The sequence below is a fragment of the Urocampus carinirostris genome, chromosome 12, assembly GCF_059441175.1.
Source record: "Urocampus carinirostris isolate Australia breed hairy pipefish chromosome 12, RoL_Ucar_1.0, whole genome shotgun sequence".
In the NCBI taxonomy this organism is placed as follows: domain Eukaryota; kingdom Metazoa; phylum Chordata; class Actinopteri; order Syngnathiformes; family Syngnathidae; genus Urocampus; species Urocampus carinirostris.
In genome coordinates this window covers 36,362,023-36,378,799 of record NC_142360.1, presented here as the reverse complement: position 1 = coordinate 36,378,799, position 16,777 = coordinate 36,362,023, and the positions used below count along the sequence as shown (strand labels likewise).

The 16,777-nt window shown below is 40.0% G+C and overlaps 1 protein-coding gene across 2 annotated transcripts; it reads left to right on the top strand.

Moving 5' to 3' along the window:
- Positions 1 to 1,629: 1,629 nt before the first annotated feature.
- On the top strand, positions 1,630 to 15,134 carry pias4a (protein inhibitor of activated STAT, 4a). 2 transcript variants are annotated; one of them, XM_088349611.1, is made up of 11 exons: positions 1,630 to 1,776; positions 4,986 to 5,367; positions 7,706 to 7,790; positions 7,881 to 7,922; positions 8,046 to 8,136; positions 8,297 to 8,425; positions 8,498 to 8,603; positions 8,686 to 8,759; positions 9,490 to 9,650; positions 10,795 to 10,946; positions 13,020 to 15,134. In XM_088349611.1, the coding sequence occupies exons 1-11, from the start codon at positions 1,750 to 1,752 to the stop codon at positions 13,289 to 13,291; spliced, it is 1,521 nt and encodes a 506-aa protein (XP_088205737.1). In that variant the 5' UTR covers positions 1,630 to 1,749; the 3' UTR covers positions 13,292 to 15,134. The 2 variants fall into 2 exon arrangements, with proteins under 2 accessions (XP_088205737.1, XP_088205736.1); XM_088349610.1 differs by lacking the exon at positions 1,630 to 1,776 and adding an exon at positions 1,797 to 2,070.
- The last annotated feature ends 1,643 nt before the right edge of the window (positions 15,135 to 16,777 follow it).

Genomic DNA, 16,777 nt, shown 5'->3' with positions numbered 1-16,777 from the left:
TGTGTTGAGGGTGATGAGCTGTGCTGCTTTTACGCCAAACATAAAGTCTTGCATTGTTGCCGAAAATTTGATTTTGGTCTCATCTGACCAGAGCACCTTCTTCTACATGTTTCGTGTGTCTCCATGGTGGCTTGTCGCAAACTTTAAACTACACTTTTTATGGATAGCTTTAAGAAATGGCTTTCTTCTTGCCACTCGTCCATAAAGGGCAGATTTGTGCAGTATACAACTGATTGTTGTCCTATGGACAGATTCTCCCACCTCAGCTGTAGACTTCTGCAGTTCGAGAGTGATCATGGGCCTCTTGGCTGCATCTCTGACGGCCCGATCTTGGTCGATTTGCAGTGGTCTGATACTCCTTCTATTTCAATATTATTGCTTGCAAAGTGCTCCTTGTGATGTTTAAAGCTTTGTTAATATTTTTGTATCCAAATCCAGCTTTAAACTTCTCCACAACAGTATCCCGGACCTGCCTGGTGTGTTCCTCGTTCTTCATGATGCTCTCTGCTCTAAAACAGACCTCTGAGACTATCACAGCGCAGGTGCATTCATTCAGAGACCTGATTACACACAGGTGGATTCCATTTATCATCGTTAGTCATTTAGATCAACATTGAATTATTCAGACATCCTCAATGAACTTCTGGACAGAGTTTGTTGCACTGAAAGTAAAAGGGCTGAATCATTTTGCACACCGACTTTTTCGTTTTTTATTTGTTAAAAAAGTTTAAAATGTCCTGTAAAGTGTGTTCCACTTCATGATTGTATCCCACTTATTGTTGATGCTTCACAAGAAATTACAGTTTTACATCTTTATGTTTGTGGTCTGAAATGTGGCAAAAGGTCACAAAGTGGCCAAATAGTTTCGCAAGCCACTGTATATACATGTGTATATTTCCCTATACATTCCTTCACAGTTTTGTGTGTGTTTTCAGGGCGGTGACGGTATTTCATGCATGTTCATTAAGCTCTGCATTTTGCAAAAGAGCTGTGCTTTTATTGACTTTTTCCCACGCAGAAAATCAGCAAAACAAAGAACACGTTGTCTTAAACATATTGTGCTCTTCTTCCAATTAATTGACAGGACTCGAGGGGTTTAGCTGTCACGTGCTCTTTAAAAACCAGAGGTGGAATCCAAACGGAGCGGATAAGACCTCGTTTTGCAAATGAATCCAATTCCTTTAAACAAACATTTCTCAGCTCAAAGTGTGAGTTTGGGAAAAGTGTGACGGGTGATGGTATTGTCAATCGAACCTTACATGGTCGATTAAATATTTTGTCATTTTATTTTGATTGCATCGCAGACAAAGCGACGAGTCCACAATTCCACAACCCGGACAGGATTTTTCCCACTCGGACGGGATTCTCTCTCTCCATGCGACCTCATCGACTTCACATCCCGCGCTTTCCATCCATGACGAATTAAAATACAGATGCCGCCTGGTTTGGTTAATCCGCGACATTATTAACGTATATAACCAAGAAAATTGAAATATTTTCACTAATCACCCCACGGACGAACACTGGGGCCTAAATTGGAATGGGGACCTGTCTCTTAGTATTTTGTAAAAAAGTTACACTGTGACTTTAAAACACGCTCGCCCCACCCATTCAAAAACCAGCGCTCCTGTTTTCCGTGTGTACTACTGCACAATTGGTCCAAACGAACTGTCAATCAAAGCTACCGAAGCGCCCTATTGGTGAAAGACTAGCAGGCGGCTGGGACTCTCGCGGTACTGCTGCGTGAAGATGGCGGCCGAACTGGTGGAGGCGATGGCAAGTAGACACTCATTCGGGTCGCTTTGACGGGAAGCCGGCGTGAAGGCGAGGCTTGTGTACCGGTGTGAGCCGTAACACCCTCGTCGGCTTTGTGGGGGAACGTTATTAAAGCGCGTACTGTCACGTATTTGGCGTAAAAGGGTCTGCGGCGAAAGCGGCTACCCTCGGTTGCTAACGTAGCATTCTGTTAAGTTAGCATTAGCAAAGCACGGCGGTGTTAGCATCCCTAGCATCATGTCGTGTCCGGAGAAGACGCCGAAAATGAATGAAGGACATTACAACACGCTTAAGGTTTCTGTGCCCGGCGCAAACGCGTGCATTTCGAACCCATTTTTTGCTTATTTCATCATTTGTGTTATGCGCTTCGTTTGTCAAACCGAGCACCTGTCAGAGCATCCGCTTGCAATGATCGAGTACCGTAAAAGCAGTTTTTCCATTAGAGCTAGCCGGCTAGCATGGCAGCAATTTAGAAAAATGAATCAAACGAGGGCTTGCTCAATACAAATCAACCCGGAGTTTCTTTCTCTTACACCCGAATTGTTGATTTTACCCCGATTGTCTGCCATCTTGCGTTGTTTACATTCTAGTTTTACATTAAGCGCCATCCCATGCTAGCATCTTAAACGTAAACGTAAACACAAATTATCTACGTATTTCAAACAAAATGACACCCACGTGACGTAAAATTCGTTTTTGTTAAAGTAACAATCAACGTAAATAATCTTGTAATGTTCTATGAATGCGGGTTGTTATGTTAATGCTGGAAGTCTATATGAGGTGCATTTCAAGTTCAAACCGACGACACAATTAATCGCCTTGTTTACCCTTTTTTTCTTACCGAGTGTGCAAAGTTTTTCACCTTTTTTGCTCGTGATCAATGCTTGCTTCTTAAAACTGAATGTATAAAATCAAGACAACTGATTCAATACTGTATACCCTTAATGTTTTTTGATCAGGGATTGAAATGGAGTGTCCGAAACTCTTGACAAAATGTTACTGAACACCAGGGCAGACAGCTCTGAAAAGTTGCCTGTCCAGCCATAGTTTTCCACAACTTGAAATACATTAAGACGACTCATTGCCAAAAAAAATAAAAAATTGTTGCAAAGTATTAAAGAATTATAATCAGAATATATAACAGAACAACACTTTAAAATTAAGTTTATTATAAATCTTCTCATAACATTCATGACATCGCTGTTTTCCATATGCTATCAGTATGTACCTGTATTTACTCATCTTCATTCATGCAATGTTTGCGTTGCGTCGTCTGCTACAAGCCACGTGAACTCCTCTTTCCACGATGCTTTTAATGTACATTTACGTTTTGTGGCGTCATAAATTTTGTCAGCTTCTTTTGAATATTTCTTCAGGGACTGAGGTTTTAGCTTGATTCCTAACCACTAATCAATTTTCTTGTGTTCTCCGTGCATCTACTTTGGAAAAATATATGCAGATACTGGGATTAGATATAGAAATTGATAATAATGAATGAATTAATAATGAATTTTGTTCACGACGAGATTAGACTTGACATTCCATGATAAACATGTGATAAAATTCTTATAAGACAAAGTTATTAATGTCAGGTTCAATATGCAGATATTCACATGGTAGTGCTTGTGGCCTGACCGAAGTTGTTAGTGCATCAGAAAATAGTGCAATGAAAAGGGTTGCAATGACATCATGAGTAAATATATATACAAAATAAGAACAGACAAAACAAAATTTGAATGAACCTTTTTTTGATACACAATCAAGATATATTTTTCTTTTTTTCCCACAGTCTTGTGTGCTTGTTCGGAGTGATGGTGGCCCTGGGGAAGAAACTGTCTTTGTCCTAGTTTTTAGGGATCTGTACCGTCTTACCCTAGTGGTTAAGGAATCCAGACACACACACACTGTCTGCCAGAGGGTGGTGGAGGGAATACACATTGAGGCTGACATTGAAACGTTTTACCTAATTCACCTATTACAAAAGTCAGGTGTTTGTAAAGCTCGAATTTTAAATAATTTTGAAAGATTAATTTCTTCTTGTTTTCCACCAGTGCCGTATCTGCTTCAAACGTTTTCATTGCATTGAAAATCAGTGTGTATTGCATTAGTATTCTTTCTGATGCTTCTGTATTTTTTGTAGAAAAGATGTAACTATTAAGAATTGTTTGTTAATTACTGTTATTATGTGACATTTAAGAAATCAGGATAGGACTTCTACAAACTAAAATTGGTATTCAATTCCAGGTTTGCATTGTAAATGTTCCCGCTAAAATAGTAAACCGTGAGTTCCAAAGTAACAGCCGACATTAACAAAGGTTTTTCATCGATTCAACCCCAAGTAAGTAAAAGGACTCAAAAATATATGATTCGAACTATGATGAATTAAACAAATAATATTTAAATGTGGGCCGTTGGGTGGTTAGGGCGCAGCCCCACAGTGCGAACGTCCAGGGTTCAATTCGAGCCACCTCTACCCCCCGAGATTGCATGTTCTCCCTTTTCCTGCGTGGGTTTCCTCCGGACATGCCGGTTTCCTCCCACTTTCCAAAACATGCAAAGTCGGGTTGGTTGACTGGACCAAATTGTCCCTAGGTGTGACTGAGGGAGTGAGTTATCCGTCTCTGTGTGCCCTGCAATTGACTAGCAACCAGTTCAGGGTGTCCCTGCCCGCTGCTTGAAGATGGCTGGGATGTGCTCCGCAACTCCCTGTGACCATACTGAGGATTAACAGTGCAGAAAGTAGATGGATGTTTGAATCCTGCAACCATTATTGAACAAAATATCAGATTTATCGATTAGTTGCCGAACAATTACACCCAAACTTACCTTATTTTTTCAGCCTACATGTCAGCCTAAGTTATACTATTCAAAAGTTGTGAACCCCTGTTGGTATAAGGGGGGGAGAGTAGTAATTTTTATAACTTTCACATCACATTTTATTAATGTTATCTGGACACATCATAGATATGTGATTTGACACATTACTTGTGTCATTTTTTTGGTGTAATCTCATCAATCCAAGCTCTTTTCAGAAAAAAATCCCCTATGGCAATGGAAATTTTTGATGCGTTTCATTGATAATTGTAGCAGGTACGCCTTTTAAAGAAATAATTTCGATCCATACGCAACATTTACCATATACACATTTTGCTTGCCTTCTTCAATCATGTAATACGTTGTTTTTTTTTTTTACATTGTCTCCAATCCAGAACATGGTCAAAAGTTTCCGTGTCTCCGACCTGCAGACGCTACTGGCCTCCATGGGCCGTAGCAAGAGCGGGTTGAAGCAGGACCTGGTGGGTCGAGCACTCAGGCTGGTCCAGACGGAATACAGTCCCGAGCTCCTCAAGAATGTGCGCCAGCTTTACGAGTCGCGCTTCCCCAGATCTTCTGGCTGGCTGGCGGCCCGGCGCCCAGAGGGTATCCCTGTTTCGTACTCGTCTCTTAGCTCGGCCCCGTCTGCCACCTCTCAGGGTGTCGAATACCTCAACGGCATCACCAAGCCTATGGCCACCCCAGTGCCGGAGGTCAAGCTAGTGCCGTTGCCCTTCTACCAGACTTTGGAAACTCTGCTTCCACCCACAGAGCTCAGTGAGTAAACACTTTAATAACTGTGAATATCTGCACCCGGCATGTAAAACAAATCATTGGATGATTTAATCCGTTCAGCAGTAAATTTCTGAGTCTGTCGAAAAAAAGCCAGTCTTTAGCTCATTCTTATAAAAAAAAAATTTTTTATTAGTAGTACAAACCAAATGCTCCTTTCAGTGGCCAGAGAGCAGTAAAGCCGTAAAAGAGCTGACGTCCAGTCTTGTTTAATGTTGAAGACAACATTGTCAGTACTTTTTCAGCCGCAAAACGCTCAGCCTAGTACTTAGATCTGTGATGTTATTGCCTATTCACTGCCTAAAACTATTATTTTGTATTTCTTTTATTTATTTCAAAGCAGTATGACTATCGAGGAAAGCATATTTGTATTGATAGCTCACTTGAGTTTGTTTTGTTTTAAAATAAACAAATAGTTAAACACATTCAATGCCAAACATTGAAATCATTTTTATTATTTGTGAATACATGTTTTGTGCTAAGATAAGATCCCTTATCATCCGTGGTTGTAATTTGTGGAGTAGGTTACAAATGTAGGCTGCATGAAAAAGCTTAGTTTCGAAAAACAAAGCTAATTGTAATACAGAGATCCCTCAGTTTTCTCGGTTAAGTGGGACCAGAACCACCCGGTTTAAGTGAAAATCCACGAAGTAGCGTTGCACTTTCATAAAAGCCTCCTAATTCAACTTACCTCGAGATGACACCATTACCAGCTGAAAGTATACAACCCTAACAAAGTGCAATTATAGATTTAAAAATAATTTAAACATTATAGCAGTTGAATGAATTGTTTTATTGTCATTATACAACAGTAAAATGAAATTCAAGGGCTTCTTTATGTGTAAGAAAGCAATTTAGAGAGCGGCTGGTTTCCTGCGCACTCGCATGGGGTGTCCTTGGATTGAGACAGATCTCCACAATGATTAAAATAAGACGGTCCCGTATATAGCTGTTTCCCTTGAGTTGTGGCGCCGTGTCAAAAATTTCATGGCTAATGGAGCTGGCGGTGGCTTCGGAGAGTTGTTAGCCTAGCTGTTTGCAATAGGCCGGACCAACAGCACCGTTCTTGCCTTGCCATTGACAGAGCCCTTGTCGCTTTTGTAACCCGATAGTAATCCAATGAGAAATGAAATGATCTGCATTTATATAGCGCTTTTCAAGTCAATGAAGACTTCCCAAAGCGCTTTACAATGTGCTTCACATTTCCCAATAGCGGCCGTGCAGCCATGCAAAGCGCTAACCTGCTTATTGGGGGTATTAGGGGTTCAGTGTCTTACCCAAGGACACTTCTACATGTAACATGGAGGAGCCGGCTACTGCCGCCCATAGTTTCGAAAAACTTGATGGTGATCACCATTTCTTTGCACTTTTCTGACTGTCCTCAGAGTCCGATTTAGCTGATGAATTGATTTTTAATATAACAAGCCGCTAATAGTAAGCGGTCGCTATGATTCTCTGATTGTTTAAGGAGGCAGTGCATGCTCCCTGTTTGACTGACTGCATACACCAGCCTATCACAGGTCACACCCACTGAACACAGAGCGCTCTCCCTAATCTGTCCCTGCCGTTGTCTAACAGAACACAATGCACGATACAATAGTATCAATGCCTATAAAAACAAAATCAATTCTAAATCTCATCAATAACTGTAGCGCAGAGGGGTCTTTGTATTCATGTAACAAAAATATTGCACTAATGTTATAACTAAGGCAATTCTCTAAGATCTGCTTTGTAATTAGTTTTGCCTAATAATTCTGACAGTCTTTGATTTGATTTTTCTCTTTAATGTCTTTATTAGGTGTTTACGCTTTAGTGCCATGTCTAATCTCGTTGCATACCATGTTTCAAGTCAAGTCATGTTTATTTGTATAGCCCTTAATCATAAAGAATCTCAAAGGGCTGCACAGACCACATATTATTGCAAACCAGACTATTATGACAACATACCCAGATCTAAAACCTACATGACGGCAAATAATACAGATATTAACATAAAATATAGGTTACTTGTATGCTATAGAATAGAAATGTGTTTTACGCTTGGATTTAAACATTTCCACTGAGGTTGCAGCTCGAATCTCAGGGGAAGAGCACTCCACAATATTTGTCTCAATAACAATAAAGACAAACATTCTAAACATTTGGTGTTGACATTTGTTTAATGATCCGTCTCACCTAAGAACATAAATTCTGAGTCTGACTCCTCAGCCAAATTGAGTTTGACATGCCTGATCTACACTGATTTATTTTTCTTTTCTTTTTTTTTTTTATGGTGTGTCCCTTCTCAGACTCATTTTGTATTGGACATTATGTGTTTTGACAGTTGCCCAGAATAACGAGAAATTGCAAGACAGTCAGTGCATATTTGAGTTAACACCAAGTCAAGCAGATCAAATCAGAAACTCAAGGTAGGGATGTGGAGTGTTTTCTAACTGGTATGTTTTGTAAGCAAATCCTCCAAGGCCTAAACTATAACTTGTCCCAATTGATTATTGCAGTGAAATTCGTCCGGGAATTAGATCAATCCAGGTGGTTCTTAGGTAAGAATCAACTCCTATTAAATTTCCCTCTTTTAGTGTCCTTTTCAGGGAGTCATTTTTTTCATCCTTATTTTTTTTTAAAATGCATTACTCCCATTTTTAATTTATGTTTCTGTGTTGCAGAATATGTTACACAGACTCTATTGGCGTTCAGGAGGACCAGTACCCTCCCAACATTGCTGTCAAAGTAAACCAGTCATACTGTCATGTGCCGGTGAGTTAAAGCATCATGTCCTACAGGCTCTGTTACATAATTCTCATATTTGTTCACCAGCTGCTTATTTAAAATGCATTCTAACACTAAATGTAATTGCTGCAGTATTTTCCAAGCATTTCTTAAACATGGTAGTAATTGTTGCTCATGTGTTGTTTAGGGCTACTATCCATCAAACAAGCCTGGCGTGGAGCCTCGTCGCCCTTGCCGCCCTGTAAACATTACTCCCTGGTTGCATCTTTCCACTGTCACTAACAGAGTTACCGTCACATGGGGGAACTTTGGAAAAGTGGGTGTGCTTGCACTCTTAAAGCACAATATTATTGCTGTGTTGTCATGGTTTGAACGTGTGTGCTTCTAGCGCTACTCAGTGGCTGTGTATTTAGTGAGGATGTTCACAGCGGCTGACCTCTTCAACCAGCTCAAACTCTGCTCTGTTGAGAATGCGGACCGTTGTCGTGAGCGCAGTAAGTGGTAACCTTTTATTCTATCGAAAGAGCTTTGGTTGAAATAGTTTGCCGAATAATTTATAATTGTATTTATTCACAGTCCAAGATAAGCTACGTTTTGACCCAGAGAGTGAGATTGCCACCACAGGACTCAGGGTTTCCCTTATTTGTCCAGTGAGTATTTGTTTTGTTTTTTTTAAGGGGATCTGTTGAAGAAATGTTGATTTTTACATGGCTTAGTGTACTTTGTGTGTGTGAGATACAGATTTTGTGAAAGTACTTTTCTGTAATGTAGTGGTTAGCACATTCGCTTAACACACGAAAGGTCTCCAGTTCGAGACCGAGTTGAGACATTTGTTGGGATGGGTGCCACCAGGCCGTACTTGCCCGAGACACACCACAGGGAGTGGTGCCCCTACGACCCTTGGGGTTAGGGAACCAACCAACCTATTAACTCTGAATGCACCGTTTTACCTGGACTGCAACGTAGTTTAATCCTTTAGATGACAACACCTAATTTGAATATATTTTCACACCGAGGGACTAATATATTTGCTTATTCTTTGCAAAACGGCTTAAGCTCAGTCAGTCTAGTCCTTTCGGAGAACATTGGATCATTCTGAGATGTTCATTAACCTTCTCAAGTAAGTTTGCTGCACTGAAAGTAAAGATGCTGAATAATATTGCATTCCCTACTTTTGATGTTTTTATTTCTTAAAAAAAAAGTATAAAAGATCCAATAAACTAGGTTTTACTTCACAATTCTTGACTCGAAAAAGTTTGACGCCTTATGTGTGGCAAAATATTTAAAAAACACACACTATATCATACACTCAATATTCCCCTTACAACATGTATTATAATAAAATAGCAATAACATTTGCATATGGCCTTGTCTCCTCAGCTGGTGAAGATGCGCATCGGCGTGCCCTGTCGAGTCCTAACCTGCGCCCATCTACAGTGTTTCGATGCAGTTTTCTTTCTGCAAATGAATGAGAAGAAACCCACGTGGACTTGCCCTGTGTGTGACAAACCGGCGCCCTTTGAGTTGCTCACAATTGACGGGTAGGCTGATCCTTGATTGGAACACTCCACTTTTGTGTTATTAGGTCATTTTAGACCAAAAAAAAACATAACATTGGACGTGTCATATGATCAACAACCTGTGTCAGAAACTTTTTTGACCCAGAGTCATTAAAGCAAAATATTTAGGGTTTTTTTCTTTGTTTTTTCAGTAAGAGCGACACAATATATATTTTAACACTAATTTAACAAAGCTGCCATACCTGATCTCCAGACAGAAGATAATTCTTAAGTGCATTTTATTTAATTGTGTAAGATTTGATGCTTTCATACATTATATGAAATGCCTGATTCCCATATCAACAGATATTCCACCTAAAATGTATCTCCCTTCCTGTGGTTAATTAAAATGTTGAGGTTCATTTCTAGCATAATTTTCTTTAAATAAAAGTTTCAAAATAAAGTGGAAACATTTAAGTAAAAATGTCATTAAGGTCAGCAAACGAGAATGATACGGAGGTATTTACCCTCAGCTATGGGATGTGGTCGCAGTTCCAACCTTGGGAATCGAGTAGTCATTAGTTCTCCTTCATTCGGTTTCGTACATCCGAATCTTCGACATTAAAATCTACAACCATTCGTCATGCGCATCGTTGATCATTACTTTTTTCTTAATTTGCGCAAACTATACACTTAAAAAAAAAATCGGTAAATGGTAGCAGGGAGACGTTACACTCGCATATTCTGATACATCTTATTGGCTAAGAACACGGGAAAAAAAACTATTTGCATTTCTTCTCACCAGCCTTAAAGGTGAAAAAGGGGTACAGCACTCCTGCCACTAGTAGTAGAAACAGGGTTTTGCTCTCCTGGCCTAAAGGCAATAAATTAATGAATTTTATCTCCAAGCCAGATGTATTCTTGAAAAAATCCCCACCTGACTCGAGAGCTATACGTTTCTGCCCCTGCTGCAGTTTAACGCTTTCAATAGTTCAGGGGTACGATGGCGGGGTTGTTGATTATAGAGGGGAGTTTGCAAAACAAAGACAATAAAATCATGGTGGCCCACCAGGCTTATAAAGCACTATGGGAAACATTTGACATGTGGTATTGCCTAATAATCTAGAAAAGTGTGGTTGTGTTACATTGCCACTGTCTGAGCCGGGCTGCCGTGTTTTTGTCTTAGGTTGTTGTCCGAGATCCTGAAAGAAACAAGCGAAGAAACAGAGGAGATCGAGTACCTCACTGACGGCTCCTGGCGACCAATCAGCGATGACAAGGAGAAAGAAAAGGAGAGAGAGCGTAGTAACACGCCAGAGTACTCGATGGTTGAAATGTGTACGTAGGAAATCATTTTCGAAATACAGTGGTACCTTTTCATACGAGTTTAATTAGTTTCAGTATCATGCTTGCAGCTCAAATTGCCCGTGGAGCGACCTTAACGTTCCGACAGCCCCTCCGGCGTGCCGCCGGACTGTTGATGAACATACGTGTCCTTACCATGTCACTGAAAAATGACAAGCCACATATCATTGGAAAGCTTCAACTCTTGGGATTCAAGATATGCTTTCAAAATGTACTCATAACAGAAACATCACAGTCAGTCTGAAACAAGATACCCAAAAACTATAAAGCTGGGGTAGCTTACCAATAATTCCCCTGGTAGGCAGCTCATGAGATCATTCTCTGCAAACATGTCGTTACAGCCAACCATGTAAAATATTTACTCGATAATGCCGACAGACAAAACAAAATCCCCCTAAAAGCATTTCTGCATCGTTGGACATTCCTTGTTGTAACCCGTTATTTTTGTCACATGATTTCCGTTTTAAGTAAACACTCGTAAAATTATTTTCAATATGGCTGTTGGCTTCTAACCTTTTGACACCACTCTTGGCCAATAGCAGGCTTTTCTTCACAGTACACATTCCGCATTAGCCTATTAGGGCCTGTCTTGATTAAAAGGAGATCGCCTTCTTAAGCTCTGAATATTTTTTAGCCAGTAGTAACCGATTAAAATGACGATTGATACACGAGTTAGCCAATGACCCTCTAAACAGAACTATACAGAGATGTTAACTGTGAATTCAAATCACACCCCAAAATAATCGTGCACAACGCCACGCCATTCCTTTTTTCGCACCATTATGCACAAGTGTACACAATCATTAATTGACTTCTGGAAAGAGAACTCAAACATTTACAACTCTTTCAAAATGTCTAAAATGGCCAGGGTAAAATATAGGGTTGCAGAGTTTGTATAGCTGTAAATTTGTCATATAAATGTATAAAAGACTGTTTAGTTTTCCAGATTGTAATCAAATTTGACAAGGTACCAGATATGGCCTCAAGCTATTGTCTCACCTGTTTTCTAGCTAAGATGACAATGCTGCACTCATCTGCTGGCATTTGATTGCAAAAAATCATGGGAGAATAAAATCCTGTTTCTGTGTGTTCCAACTTATTACTTAGTTTTGGTAGCAGTGATTTTTTTTTCAGGTAGGGATAAAATTCCATAGTGTTACCTTTCAAAACGGATGAAAACTGTCCGTATTTTCCAAATGGTTCAAAAATATATTCAATTTATTATGAGTACATCTTGGATTGGGATTTTGGGCAAATTTTACAGAAACCAATTTTTTTTTTTTTTTTTTGATATGCAAACACTTTCTGCAGGTCTTTTAAAAAAAGATATGTCTCCGCCTCCATTTCAAAATGTTACGGAAATGCGTTAAGTCAAGTCTCATTAGAGAGTGCTGTTGCGCGACCAGTTGCCAATTTTTCTGGATGTTTGTTTACTACAGAAGATGAAACTTCTTCCTCCTCATTTTTTTTTTGTTGATGCCTGCTTCGTTTTGTCCTCCTAACTGATTTTTTTGCAACAGGAACATAGCCTCCATCGAAAATTATTCCAGTATAAATGGTATAAATTCTTAACGGCTTTCAGCACTCTTTAAGCTTGGTCACTCTCACCAACACTGCGAATGTGTTCTTTTAGTTCTTGCTTAGTTTCTATTGTCATTATTCTCCTTGTACACCTTACCCTTTTCATTTCTGGAATGCATGGCCAAGGTCGCCAAAAAGCGAACGAGGATATGCAATCAAAACAATATTGCTGTGGAATAGTTACCTTACAGGGTGGGGAAGCAGGTACCTGTTGCAAAAAGGTGCACGCACCAACTGGGCTGAGCTGATAGCGGTGAGCGGTCTCTCGTGGTAGCATCTGGGACTGGTAATGAACTGGGTTTTAGAGTAAGTTTTTTGTTTGGAAAAAAAACATTCTCGTGTGTACAAGTGCTCGTATAAAGGGGTATCCCACTGTATTGAATCTTTTTCCATTGATGTACTGAGCAACCAAACCACAGTATCTCTGATATAACTGTTTCTTATTCCTCCATGTCCCGATTTCAGCCGTCCCCGAAACAAACGGCCACTCGCCAGCCCACAGCAGCACAAGCTTGTCGGGCAAAACTGCAGGGGCCCCCCCGGCGGGGCCCGTCGTCAGCGGTGGGCCCGCAGCTCCGCCCCCCGGGGTCGTGGTGGATCTGACTCTTGATTCGTCCTCCGAGGAGGAAGGTGGCGGGGCCAACGGCGACAGCGAGGACACTGAGGACAGCGCAGACAGCCCCAACCCCAAGAGGGGCCGATACAACTACGACAAGGACTTGGTCACCGCGTACTGACCCTCATAGCTAGACTTAACCCCCCTAAATCCTGCTTGTGGACATGACATTTGGGGGGCTGGAATCTCAAGAGAATGGAACAGAAATACACTAGACACCGTGACACTGCCCCGATCCCCATTGCCCCACACCTTTTACCAGAAAAAAACAACCCTTTTAGCAGTTTCACTCATTGGACAATGAACCGTCAGCGCATTAGGATATGAATGCAAAATCCCCCACAAGTGTGCACACTAGCAGTGTATTTCTTTTTCTTCAGGGTTTATTGAAGATCGGAGACCTCCACAAAACATTCAGCCAGGTGTACATGGAAAACAGTTTTTTGTTTGCTAGAAATTTTGAAGATCATAAAAAATAGAACTGATCTCTGTGGAAAAAAAAAATGTTTATGCTTTCACCCCGGCTAGCCTTACCCACTTCAGTGAGATGTAAGATAGGATTCCCGTTTGTACAAGCCACGTTTATCCCCGCAGCAAATATTTGTAATTTCCTCCATGATAAAAATAAGTTGGAGTCACCCGCATCAACCATTATACTTTTTTGGCGGTCTTTATCTCCTTTTCTGTTTGACCAGGAACAAAGAGCTTTTTGTCACCGTGCGTTTTATGTTGTCACTTCTAAGCTGTTAATGTTATTTTGCAAAGTTGGGAAAGCAAACAAATAAGACTATTCTAAACAAAATGACAATTTTATTTAGCTAGAATGTAACCCATTTTCAAAGCGTTCAGCATATCCAGCATGACTTTAAAATGCTTTTTCCATGTCCTTATTTAGTGCTTTAAAAATATATATATTTAAGAAAACTACCTCAGTCATTCCACACAGACTGACAGAACGAGCAATCGACTTTCAGACTTCCATCTTACACTGGAGTTCCCCCCCCCTTTTATGTATTTTTGATTTTATTCTATGCAGTTAATCTTGACAGAGATCAGTACTGTCGTTTGGCTTCTACGTGGGTATCCCGTCCCAGGAAACGGTTCAAGTAAGACAAGCAGAAGAGAAGCTGCTCTGCTAGCGGAAGTACAGAATCAATTCACTAATGCTGTTCTTTTGTCTCCAATGGTGTTGAATCTGCAGTTTGGTTGTAAATCTGGGACTGTTTTGCGGTGGGTTTGAAATGTGTCCATAAAAAAACAAGCTTCCTCATTACCTACTATCATATAGTTTTAATAGGACTTTGTTTTGGGAGCTGTTGGCACCCCTTTTATTTGATTTTAAAGCCATTGCGTAGTGCGTAGCCATCCAAATACTCGCTACGGCACAAGAATCAGGAAATGTAAGCATCTTGTTGTGCTTGATACTCGGTGGCTTTGGTTTCAGTCATAGGTTGAGTTAAATCAGGTCTTCCAACTTATTCTCTCACCCGTTAGTCATAATCGCGCTCTAGTTTTTTTCTTAAATTCCCTGAGGTGGAGGTTTGCTCCAATGGAACTGAGACGGATTCTTTATGGGAGGGGAATGGGGTTCTAGGGGCCGAGTGTCTGGTGACATTGTATGTTGTGGCATCTCTTATGATAAATGCATAAGGTAGCATGGACAGATGCTTACAATCCATGATGTAAATGTTTTTTGTTTTGTTGTTGGTTTTTTTATATGTTCATATTAAAAGTTAATAAAATTGAAATGATATTTTATTATTAAGCCTCGAATTGCTTCCAGTTGTTCCGATAGGAGGAAACCAGAAGGGAAGAAAAGCAGAGTTTGGATACCTGAAGGACTTGAAAGGGTGTCTGGTTAAATTCTAGATGCTCAGCCTTGAGGATTGTACAATTGAACAATGGTCGAATTTTAACCGCTGTTATTGATGTTTGGAATTAAAGTCAAGTTCCTTAAAACTTTTTATTTGTTGTGTTTTTAAGTCAAGTCATGTTTATTTGCATAGTCACTGATCACAAGAAGTCACAAAGGTCTGCACAGATTACTACACCATTCCTGATCTAAAACCTACATGAGGGCAAGGAAAAACTCAAAAACCTCAGAATGAGGAAACCTTGAGAAACTTGTGTGCCAATCCCCCTTCCAGGATGATCAAGCTGCGGTCGATGTTTTAAGAGCATCAACAAACATCAACTTGAAATACAGGTGATAACAATGCCCGGTTGACACCAAAAAACCATCAAAGCCATAATTTCAAAACCAAATATTCTCGAACAACATTGAAAAGCCAATGTGCCACCACAAAATGTATTAATTTTACACTTACTCAGGGTTTTCAGGAGGAACAACCTGTAACAGAAGTTGCTTGTGTCCTATAAAACCACATTGGAGAGCGTTCTGACATACAGCATCGCCGTGTGGAATGGTAAAAGCACGGCAGCGGATAGGAAGAAGGTACGGAGAGTAATCAACACAGCCCAAAAGATCATCAGCTGCTCTATGCCCAATCTAGAGTAGATTGCCAGCTTGTGATATAGCAGAGCCATCAACATTTTAAAATTCTTCCCACCGTGGCTACCACCTCTTTAGCGTTTTGCTGACTGGTTGGCGCCTCAGGTCCCTCAAAATAAAGACAAGTATTTCATTTCATTATGAGGTTTATCTTTTCCGAATAATATGTTGACAATTACATATATGGGGTGTTTGTACCCCCAATTTAGAATTTTATTCTCCATCTGGACTTAGTCTTACTCTTTATTTGTAGGCACTTAAAAGCTTCTGCTTTAGGCTACTTTCTGTGGGCTCCTGATTATGAATTATGTCATTGTATTGCACGGCTGTTTTTGTGCAAATATTTAGTTGATTACTTTTTTTTAATTAGTGGTTGATGTTATTGTGTTGTGCCTGAATAAAAAGCAACAAAATAACCAATTTTACAGGCCCAAATATTTGTTAAACAAGTTCATACCTGTAAATATCAGCCATTAGATCCCCTTATTATTGAATGCAATTCCTCTTTTTAAGCGATTATAAACCTTGCAAACACAACACAGTGCCTATTTACTCACAGCCATAATATTAGCAATCTATGATGACTTTGTCTTTTGCTACTAGTGACCGAAACATTTGTATTGGAGGCCAAATGGGCAAAACGAGATCAGTCTAACAAAAAAAAACTTCCGCACAATTTTTTTTGTTACAAAAATAAGGAAAAGCATGTATGTACCTGTAAAACATTTTTTCTTTAAAGTCAAGTCATTTTTATTTGTATAGCCCTTAATCACAAAGAGTCTCAAATGGCTTAACAGGTTATTACAGACTATTTTTTCAGACTATAATTACACCATCCCCTGATCTGGAACCAACATGAGGGCAAGGAAAAACTCAAAAACGTTAACACGAGGAAAATGAAGAAACCTTGAGAAGGGACCGCACATGTGGCATCCCCCTTTCAGGATTACCAGACAGCAAAGGATGTTGCAATCACAAATAATACAGAGATATTGTCCACGAAAAGTATAGGTTATTCATATGCTATAGAGTAGAAGTGTGTTTTAAGCTTAGATTTAAACATTTCCACTGAGGTTGCAGATCGGATCTCAGGGG

Excerpts from the sequence above, each read along its gene's own strand:
- pias4a (XM_088349610.1), top strand. The coding sequence starts at position 2,014 with ATGTCGTGTCCGGAGAAGACGCCGAAAATGAATGAAGGACATTACAAC. Across the intron at positions 5,368-7,705 it reads GCTTCCACCCACAGAGCTCA|TTGCCCAGAATAACGAGAAA; the intron begins GTGAGTAAACAC and ends GTGTTTTGACAG. Across the intron at positions 7,923-8,045 it reads TCAATCCAGGTGGTTCTTAG|AATATGTTACACAGACTCTA; the intron begins GTAAGAATCAAC and ends TCTGTGTTGCAG.